The 9,900-nt window shown below is 46.7% G+C and overlaps 1 protein-coding gene across 2 annotated transcripts; it reads left to right on the forward strand.

Moving 5' to 3' along the window:
* The first annotated feature begins 1,011 nt into the window (after positions 1 to 1,011).
* On the forward strand, positions 1,012 to 9,396 carry FAM110C (family with sequence similarity 110 member C). 2 transcript variants are annotated; one of them, XM_055378655.2, is made up of 3 exons: positions 1,012 to 1,398; positions 2,100 to 2,730; positions 6,576 to 9,396. In XM_055378655.2, exons 1-3 carry the CDS (start codon positions 1,261 to 1,263, stop codon positions 6,593 to 6,595), a joined length of 789 nt encoding a protein of 262 aa, XP_055234630.1. In that variant the 5' UTR covers positions 1,012 to 1,260; the 3' UTR covers positions 6,596 to 9,396. The 2 variants fall into 2 exon arrangements, with proteins under 2 accessions (XP_055234630.1, XP_030864246.1); XM_031008386.3 differs by lacking the exon at positions 1,012 to 1,398 and having other exon boundaries at positions 1,531 to 2,730.
* Positions 9,397 to 9,900: the final 504 nt, after the last annotated feature.

The raw sequence follows: 9,900 nt of genomic DNA on the forward strand, positions 1-9,900 counted from the left end.
TGTAAATTTAAAACAGAAATTTTTACAGGTGACAAAACAAAGAACCTGGAACGTTTGTTACCTGTCCAAAGGTAAATTGTGGACCCAGGGTCAAATTCCAGAGGTCCTGTACTTTGCAGTTCTCTGTCTTAGAAGTGCAGCTGTTGCCCATGAAGTAGTGCAAATTAGGAAAAGAAGACACTTTGGGCTACACAATTGAAAAGGTTTTTTCCTCTGACGTAGGGAACAGGCTTGCCGAGCAGAGAGCAGGCTGGACTTTAGACCTCAAGGCCCCATCCTCCCGCATCCTGTAGGAAACCATCTGTGGCAACCCAGGAGCTCCCCCTTTCTCCGTCTCTGTCCCTCTCTTTCACTCCCCAGCCCCGCATCCTTCCCTCTCTTCTCCCACTCTCTACTTTATTGGCCTAGACTCCTTTTCCTATGAGTCTTACATGTTCCAACGAGGCTGTCTGGGCGGTCTGGCTTTCAGGAGGCGATTTATTGTTGTGCTACTATCCCTGTGAAATTTTGCGTTGCTGGGGCTCAAGGAGATTAAAGACCCCCAAGGCCCACTCAGCACCACCCTGCTGCGGTCCTCTTCCTCGTTGGTGAGGTGTTCGTGCCCACTTTGGGGGCCCATCTGCACCTGTCGCGCTCCCTGCCTTCCGGGCTGCTGCTGCTCGGAGCCTTCAACCACAACGCTGAAAGCACAGCCTGTTACGCAGTTGTCTTCACAACGCGATAACGTGAACATTTCACATGTCTGAGAGATAACTTTAGTATTTTGTCCAAATTTTTGAAATAATGGAATTTGGGAAATATTTTATCTTAGACTCTTAGCATTCCTAGGCTGATCCACTGCCTGGTGAACTCGTGGTTTCCCCGTTGCCTCGGTTACAGTAAAAATAGCAATGATTCTGGACACTTGGCTGGGCTTCTTCCAAATCCACTGAGCCGCGCCTGGGGCCCCAGCCTGCCCCACTGCGAGTCCTAGCTCGGTCCTCGGGCCTGGCCACGCCCGCTGCCGGCCAGCGACCGAGTCGGACCCAAACCAAGTCCCTGCGTTCTTGCCACCCAGCACGTAGGCTGATCCTGGCGTGCGCTGCGTGTTCTTTCCTCTTATGTTCTATTCCTTTCTGTTAATAAGAATATGAGCTCAGGTAGACAAAATTAAACAGTCAAGTTTCCAAACACGATGAGGTCACTTTAAGAATTCAAAGGATGTGAGGCACCTGCCCGGGGGAGGTGGGGGGACGTCCCCTCTGCTCCCCCTCCCCGGAAATGCCTGCGTCCAGCAGTGACCTCGGGGATCTGGGGCTGAGCGAGTGGGGGTTCAGCGCCTGCTCGCCCCAGCGTCCTCCAGGCGGTTGGCAGCGCCGCCAGAAGGTGAAGGGGGGCGGGGACGGCACCGGGCAGGAGGTGAGGGCCGGGACCCCGGACGCGAGGTGAGGGCGGGCGCTGGCACCCGGAGAGCGGCCGGGAGGCGGGCCCGGGCGGGAGTGAGGAGGCGGGGACGGGCGGGGACGAGCGGGGATGCGGGGACGCGGCCAGGGCCGGGGCACTGGGCGGGGGCGGGGCGGTGCCAGTCGGTGTGGGCGATGAGGTCGGGAGGGGCGGGAACTGGGGAGTTTCGCCAATCGGTGCAGACTCCGGTTCTCCCCAATCCCGGGCCTGGGCAGCTGGGCACTGGGGCGCCGTTCCCCACCCGGCGCGGACTTCGGAACCGGCCCTGGGACTGACTGGCTCTACCACTCGAGCGCGTCTCCGCTGGACCCGGAACCCCGGTCGGTCCATTCCCCGCGAAGATGCGCGCCCTGGCGGCCCTGAACGCGCCCCCGAACGAGCGGCTCCTTCCCCGGGACCCCGCGGCTACCCGGGACCCCGACGCCGCGCGGCCGGCGCGCAGGAGCGCAGTGGAGAGGCTGGCGGCGGATCGCGCCAAGTATGTGCGGGGTCGGCCGGGGACTGGCCGGGGCGTTGCTTCCGAGGGCAGCGGCCCGGGGGCGATCAAGTGCCCGGGGAACGACCCTGGGCCCCCGGCCCGCGCCCCGGCCCCGGTGGCGCGCAGGGCTATTGCGCGGAAGCCGTTGAGACCCGACTCGCTGATCATCTACCGGCAGAAATGCGAATTCGTGCGAGGATCCGGCGCCGACGGCCCCAGGGCAAGCCTGGTGAAGAAGCTCTTCCAGGGGCCGGGTAAGGACAAGGCGCCGGTGCCCCGGACGGAAGACGAGGGCAAGGCCGGGAACCCGGAGACCGTCCCGACTACTCCTGGCCCCGCAGCGGACCCCGCAACCCCCGAGACCCCAGCCCCAGCCGCGCGGTCCGCGGCGCCCTCCAGTGTCCCGGCCGCGCCCCCTGGCCCAGAGCCGCGGGTGGTGAGGCGTCGGGGGCTGCAGCGCTCACAGTCGGACCTCAGCTCCCGCTATTCCGCTGCCTTGGCCGAGTCTGACACCTTCTTCCAGTACTGCGGCCTGGACCCCGAGGTGGTGGAGGCCCTGGGGAGGGAGAACTTCACCGCGGGGTCGGACTGTGTGACCCTCAAGGTGCGCAGCGTGAGCGTCGCCACCTCCGGCAGCGGCTTCTCCCGGCACAGCGGCGGCGACGACGACGGGCTGCAGGAGGAGGAGCTGATAGAGCAGGTGCCCAGCACCACTTCGGTCATCGAGAGGAACGCCCGCATCATCAAGTGGCTGTACACCTGTAAGAAGGCCAAGGAGACCCCCAGCCAGGAGCAGAGCCGGACCCGAGGTGTGTGCCCAGAAGGCTGGGGGCGGGGCTGGCCGTGTGCGGGGCTGGCCGTGTGCGGGGCTGGCCGTGTGCGGGGCTGTGAATCTTGGTGAGTGTGACCGAGCTGGGCGATGGCCAGTTACAGCTGATGCTTAGAATTGAGTGCGATTTTGAGCTACAGTGTGAAAGAGACCCAAGAGACTGACGCAGAGGCTTGTGAGTTGAGCCCCCGCTGCTGAAGAGCAGAAGGTACCAATCCAGGTACCTGCTGGTCCAGGCCCTTAGGAGTCTGCTGCGTCTGGCTGCCTGGAAAGGCAATTCTGCAAATTAATATGTCCCATTTGGCTTATTATTGTGAAAACAGGAGAAATCCAAAATGCTGCCAGAAAGCAGTTTTACACCCCTAGTATTCTTTCCTGAGCTGAAAACAGCTTGAGAGCCCTAGTTCCTGAGTTCATTGACCTGTGCTGTGGGCGGTCCTGATGTTTGATTGGAGCTGACCAGTCCACCTGCAGCCCTAGGTAGGCGCTGCCGTGTTACTGGAACAGAAAGGAAGGCTCCCTGCACTTTCCTGGAGGCCTGTGCTGAAGTGGTGAGAACTTCTCCACAGGATCTTGTCAGCACTTTGGCATTCACTTAGCAACAAAGATCTTTATTTGGCTAAATTTTATTTAAATTGTTTTGAGAGCTTCAGGTTTTTAAACTGGGGAAATTGGACTAGATTGTAACTAGAGTCTATAGTTTATTTGCCTCTGATGACACTACAGGAAGTAACCTCCCTTTGGACAACCAGTAGTGCAGGATTGACCTTGAGCTCTTTTTGCTTTTCACTGGGGAACTGAGGAGTGCTGGTCCTCACTGTTACCTGCTCTTCCCTATGGGCGTCTTGGAAAGTAGTGAAGAGAAAGAAGCTTTTCAGGGCTGTCTTTGAGAACGAATAATTTAAACATTGCGACATCTTTTTTTTTCCTCTTACCCTTCAATGACAACTTGCTATAAGTAAATTTTAAAAATCATGAGATGAAATTATTTTCTGCCATTGTGATAAACTAAGTGAAGATGCATGGCAGCCTGTAGAGTTTGGGGGAGGCTGCCCAAGAGATGTTTGCACAGGGCTCACCTATGTTTGACAGCTAAAAATATCTCCAATAACTTCTCTGGCTACGACTTTAGTACAGACATGAAAATTAATGAGAAGAAGATAATTCATTCTTTTTCTTGAACTCAGAAGGCTCAGGACTTAAGTTCTTCCTTATAATTTATAGAAGATTTGTGTTTTTCACTAGCCTAAGTCCCCAACAAATATATATAGGCAAAGTTCTAAAAAGCAAACAAACATTAATTTGTAGTTTTCACAAATTGTCCTTTGGATCTGAGATGAATGAATGCTGGCAAGGGTATTTCCATGATGGCACCATGTGTAGGGCAGGAGCTTTGGAGAGCGGCCAGGTCCGTGGAGGGACAGTGTCTGGTGGATAGAGCACTAAACCAGAATTAAGGGCCTGTCTTATGTTAGCAAGTGATTCCTGCACTATAGACCAGGCGTCCTTTGTCCATAAAAAGAAGGGAGATAGGCAGATGGTTTTCCTCTACATTTTCTAGTCTGTGTAGTAATAATCTGTATTGCATGACTGAAACCCAGAAATGGAAAACAAACAAAAAAAAGTTGTCTATTGAAGTACGTGAGAAGTAAATTTATGAATAAGCTCCCTCCAGGTAGCCATAGCATGTGCAGGCAGTAGGTAGACTTGGTGGTATAAATAATGGGGAGGTAATAATGTGGCATACAAATGAAACCAAAGTAAAACCTGACAACATAAAAATAAAAGCAGCCTGCTCTGATCCCTCCAGACCCAGGCTGGTTCCCATCTCGAATTAGCCAATGTCAAAAGAGTGACCTGAATGAGAATTTAGTTGACTTCACAGACTAAATCCTAAAGACCTTTTAGGCTTGGACCTATGAAAAATATAAGAAGTTTAGTTAACTTGTGAGAACTTTCACTTTTATGACAAAGAGAAAGTTGAAGGAAGAGGGAAAGTGAGAGCAGGTTTGGGAAGGCACTAAGGATGGAGGCAGGAAAAAGGCTCATGGGCTTCTTCCTCCCCTCATGTCTCCCTCCACCTGAATCCCATTTGTTCCAGACTGGAGACAATGGCAACTGTCTTCTGAGAAGTTTCACATTATTTCTCAGAGCAGGGGGACAGTCCCACAGAAGCTACCCCAGTTTTTATATGGAATTGGCAGTCACCAGCACTATAAAGATTTTCTTTACTAACGTGCTTCCCTAGACCCAAAACAGCACAGGCCTCTTTGAAACTGCAATGCAGAGACTTACAGCCCGGCTACCAGGGGTGGGGGGTATGCGGAGAACAGAGTTGCCTGGGCTTTCTCCAGATCACTGGAACAGTGTCTGCTCGTGACCTTAGCCCCTTCACGGCTCCCCACCTCCCAGCACTGGTGTTCCCACTGGAGGAGACCAGCAGGGAAAGCCACGACAGAGTGTGAACACCTGGTCAGTGGGGCGGTCCTCTGACTTCCTGCAGAATTCCCTTGTTCTGAGACCAGTTCTGCAACTTCTGGAAGATGTGGAAGCAGGAATTTAAGCTGTGCTTTTTCTGCTGAAATTTATAAGGATTCATTTTAGGATTTCTTGAAAGATTCAGAAAACTTGAGATGAACAAAGGTAGGTTTTCTAAGTGAAAGAGAAAACAAATATATTTGGAGGTTTTTCTCCTCTTGGTAGATAGAGATTTACAACTTATAAAAAAAGTGTCTCAATTATAATAGAACTAAATAAGTTTATAAGTTTCTTGCCCCATGGGGTAAAGATAATTGCTTTTCAAAACTGAGACTATCACAATGGGGCAATGACTCGTATAATCCGCACAGAAGTCCTCTGGGGAACCCATGAGTAGTAGTTGGTTGTACGTGGGTAATTTTGGTATTCTGTTTCCCAGAGCTTAGTTTATGAAAATATCTCTTTTATCTGCTGTGATGTAGTCATCTTCCTGTCTTTCAATTCATCAAACTAGGGACTTGCCAAAATTTAGATCTTTCTGGTTTTCTGTTTTGCATAGAATATATAAGTTGCTGCTTTTAATACTGGCATAAATAACTTGTCCTTTGGGAAATTAGGCATAAAACATTGCTTAATTTCAAAGCAAAAATGTTCAGACAATTCCACAGCTATCTTCACATTTATCCTTGACACAAAGAAAAAAGAAATACCTGTAGAAGCGCATCGAAAGCTCCTGGAACAGAGTTGTGTCTCATATTTGCAAAGACGCAGAAAAAATAAACCCGGGACATCCCAGCTTTCTTTTCCTTTCTTCTTTGACTATTCTGGGAAGCTATGCAACTAGGAGCACATTTTAGGTAAACACGTGGCTTGAGTAGCCATAAGGCCACTCTTCCCTGTCGTGTGACCCGCACCTGGGCCTTTAAGAGATATTGGTGTTTGAAAAGGGAGGAATCTGTTTGTCCTCAGATATTTAGTTCAACTGCCTGCATTGCTTCCTATTTTGTTGTCCAACTCTGTAGTAGTTAGCACTGGCCTTACCAACATTTAAAGAAGTTTTCTTTACTGCCCCATGAGTAGTTGGAGGCAAAGAGAAATTTTTAAAGCCCAGAAAAAGGCCTGCAGGGAGATGGAATTTGTTCTGCCAGAGAAACGAGATGATAGCTGTATTTAATAAAGTTACTGACCTCTTGTCAAAATTTAAAACGCAAAAGAAGATGTTTCAAAATGCAGAGAATGTCAAAAAACAAAAACTACAGGGACCAGACCAGTATAATGTTTAGTTTTCATTATACTAGCTTTTGTCTAGACTGGAGTTGATTCACTATTTTTTCTTTAACTCCGCAGGAAGCAAACCTTCCCGATGATGAAGACTTCTTGAAGGATTTCATGGGTGACTTGGGATCCCAGGACCATTTGGCTAGTGTGCCTAGGTGACCACATGATTGCTGTTTTACCAGGAATGCAGCATCCCATTGACAAAACAAGTGCTCTGAGAAGGTTTAAAATACTACAGAGAATATGGGAACACAGACCTTGAAATTTAGCTGAGTTGTAACAGCTGAAACTCTTGAGAGGTGTTTTCCTTGTTTGAGGTGAAACTAGTGTTGCTTCCAGAGGGCAGCTGGAAACCGTAAAGCTGTTGGGAAATCTTTTTGACTGACTTGCTGACAAAGAGGTACTGTGATGCATTTTAACAATATCTAAGTTGATTTTTTTTTAAATCAAGGAAAATAAAAACCAAGCATGAATGCTATGGTATGTGCCCCTTTTGACCATCTTGGGCTGATTAGCATCATTTAAATCAAAGTAATCTTAAAAAGGCATATTCTACTTCAATTCTGTGGTCAAAAAAGAGTAAACACACACACTCACATATGCTGACCCCAATTGCCAGAGCATTACTGCACTATAAATTACGGTTAATTCCCAAATTATACTACTGTTTATCTTATTTAACAAGTCAGAAAGCACTCTTAAAATAACTTGAGGGCTACAAGGTCATTCTATTAATGTCATTCTCCATTTGGGTTGTAGGCATGTGGAAGTACCCATTAAAAGATAAGTTAGAGTTTAAATACTGATAAACAAAACCTTTTATTGCAACTGGACAGTTTCTGGAGAGTTAGCGGAAGAATCTTGGAGTTTCCTTTGGTCAGATGAATACAACATTTCACTTTTGCAGCACTATTTAGAATGTACTCCATGGTTCTCTTGTTCCCAACTTCCAAAAAGAACAGAAAACTTTGGTTTACACGGAACACAGGCATCTGAGGCAGGACCTCTTCCCTGCCCTTTGATCTGACTCACACCTCCACATATGACGTAATCAACCCAAATTTGACACCAATTCACTCTTTTCTGCAAAGGGCATATTTTGAAACAAGGGACAGCCTGAGGGTGGCTGTAATGAGAATGTTCATGGGGGTTACTGGGTCCCTAATTCTGAACTTGCTTATGACACCCAGAGTGAATAGATTCAGATTCAGAACCTTCTGAGAAATAACCCAAAGAAAATTTGTTACCCAGCCAATTCTTCGAAAGCTTAATATCAAAATATATCTTTTCAAGAAGAGAATCGTTAGAGAGAAGAATGTGGAGGGGAGACAAATGGGTTTCTCATTGATGTGATATTTTGTTAACCATTTCATTTTGAATTATTCAAGTTTTGGTTAATATTGTATTCTATTTTCGTAACTATTTTACCGTGAGAGGAGGTCATTGGGTTACTTAGATATTTATTTTTACACAGTTATTAGTCTTCAGATAGTTTTATTTTACTTCATATGATTTTAGTTTTTGTCAGTATAATTTTAAATCATGTTTTTCTTGGTCATCTCTTTGTGTATATTGTGTAATTGGATTTTCATTGACTGCAAGTGGAGTGTTTGCCACTCAATTCAGTACTCAGTACCATGGTGACTTGTTTTCAAATAAGTCTCAGATACACGTTTAGGGAGCCTTTGCTGGCCGAATATAGACTCTGTCAGGACAGCAAGTCCCCTGATCTAAGAATTTTCCCCAATGGTTGCTCTAAAAATGCTGCTATTTTGCTGTTCACTGTATTGCACTTAGTTAAAAAAAAGATAATGTGAAAGATGAGAGCTGTTTTTTAAAGGATCTTTTCATATACCCAATTCCCTTATTTTCAGATGTCCCATCAATTTTAGATATGAAAGCTTTAAGTAAAAGTGTGTATGCCTTTGTACTGTCAGAACAGGATGGATGCAGCCTGGGTCAGATTTATTTAAGATAAAAATCATGCAGACTCATCATTCATATCATAGGTGAAAAATGTAAAAACAAAATGGTTTCCACTAAAGCCACCAAGATCTTTTAGAAATGTTTGCACCTTTGGTGGTGGCACAGGAAAAGAGAAGAATTCAGCTGGAGTGAATTCTAGAAGTAGATATCAGAAACGGGGCATGAAGAACAGGGGAACTGGGTGGCATCAGACTCCTAAAGAAGTGAGTTAATTTTCCTTCCCTTCCATTCAGATTCATGCCACAGCTCCATATCTTGAGTATGTGTAAGAGGTGAGTTCTTTCTTCAGCCAGGGGCAGTGGCTCATGCCTCTAATCCCAATGCTTTGGGAGGCCAAGGTGGGAGGATCACTTGTGCCCTGGGGTTCAAGTCTGCAGTGAACCATGATTGCACCACTGCACTCCAGCCTGAGTGACAGAGCAAGACCCTGTCTCTAAAAATATATATAAAAAGTAAAACTAAAGAACTTCTTGCCTAAACCTGAATTACCACAATTTGCTGAGTGACTTTGAGAAAAATCAGACTGTTTAGTTCAGTCTGGATGAAAAGCTTGCGATTGCTTCCCACAAGAATGGGCAATAGTGACGGCTGCAAGGTACTTTTATTTGTTCATGAAAGAATGACAATTTTTCAAAATGTAATTAAACATAATAGAATGTTTTAAACTACTGGGCACTGAAACTTGAAGAAAAAGGAGGCTTTATTGAACATTGCCCTTTTTCAGTTGGTTCAAAGTTCAGCACTGTGGTTATCATTTGTGATGCCAGAAAACATTAGTAGACTTAGACAATTGCTATGGCAGTTTCTAAACAGAGCTTTTTCTATACACTATTTGCAAGTGGAGTGCAATATTGTATATTCTGTGTTAAAGAAATAAAGTATTTTTATCATTTATTAATACTGATTTATGAGTTTGAGTAATGCGGCAAAAATTTGAAATGAGAGTCTGCTCATTACAGTTCCTTGCCTTCTGTTTTCTCCCTTTCTTCTTGAGTGTTCTCTCATCAGCTTATCAGTAGAAATGAGGGGAAGGCATTCCAAGGCTTGTCCTAGGTAAGTTGCATGGCACCTGAAATCATCGACTTTCCTCAAGATGAAATGCAGTCAAAGCAATTTTGAATATTCTGAACTTTGCTTTCCTTCAATTGTTTTTAATTGTTTCATCAGTCTTTTGCTTAAAATATTTTTCTTCATGTTTTATTAACATTGTCATTGGAAAATGAATGGGCACAAAGATACAAACAAAAGCACAGTTTGTAATCTTTCTCATTAGCAAATTAAGTGAAGGCAGACTCTTCTTATGGCGAGTTTGCTCTCAGTGTGCGCCATGCACCCTGAGGGTGTGGTGGCTTGGGCAGCCCGTGAGTCATGGAAGCCTGATCATCCTTCTCACTGCCCTGGCTGAGCC

The sequence above is a fragment of the Gorilla gorilla genome, chromosome 12, assembly GCF_029281585.2.
Source record: "Gorilla gorilla gorilla isolate KB3781 chromosome 12, NHGRI_mGorGor1-v2.1_pri, whole genome shotgun sequence".
Lineage (NCBI taxonomy): Eukaryota > Metazoa > Chordata > Mammalia > Primates > Hominidae > Gorilla > Gorilla gorilla.

Excerpts from the sequence above, each read along its gene's own strand:
- FAM110C (XM_031008386.3), top strand. The coding sequence starts at position 1,785 with ATGCGCGCCCTGGCGGCCCTGAACGCGCCCCCGAACGAGCGGCTCCTT. Across the intron at positions 2,731-6,575 it reads GGAGCAGAGCCGGACCCGAG|GAAGCAAACCTTCCCGATGA; the intron begins GTGTGTGCCCAG and ends TTAACTCCGCAG.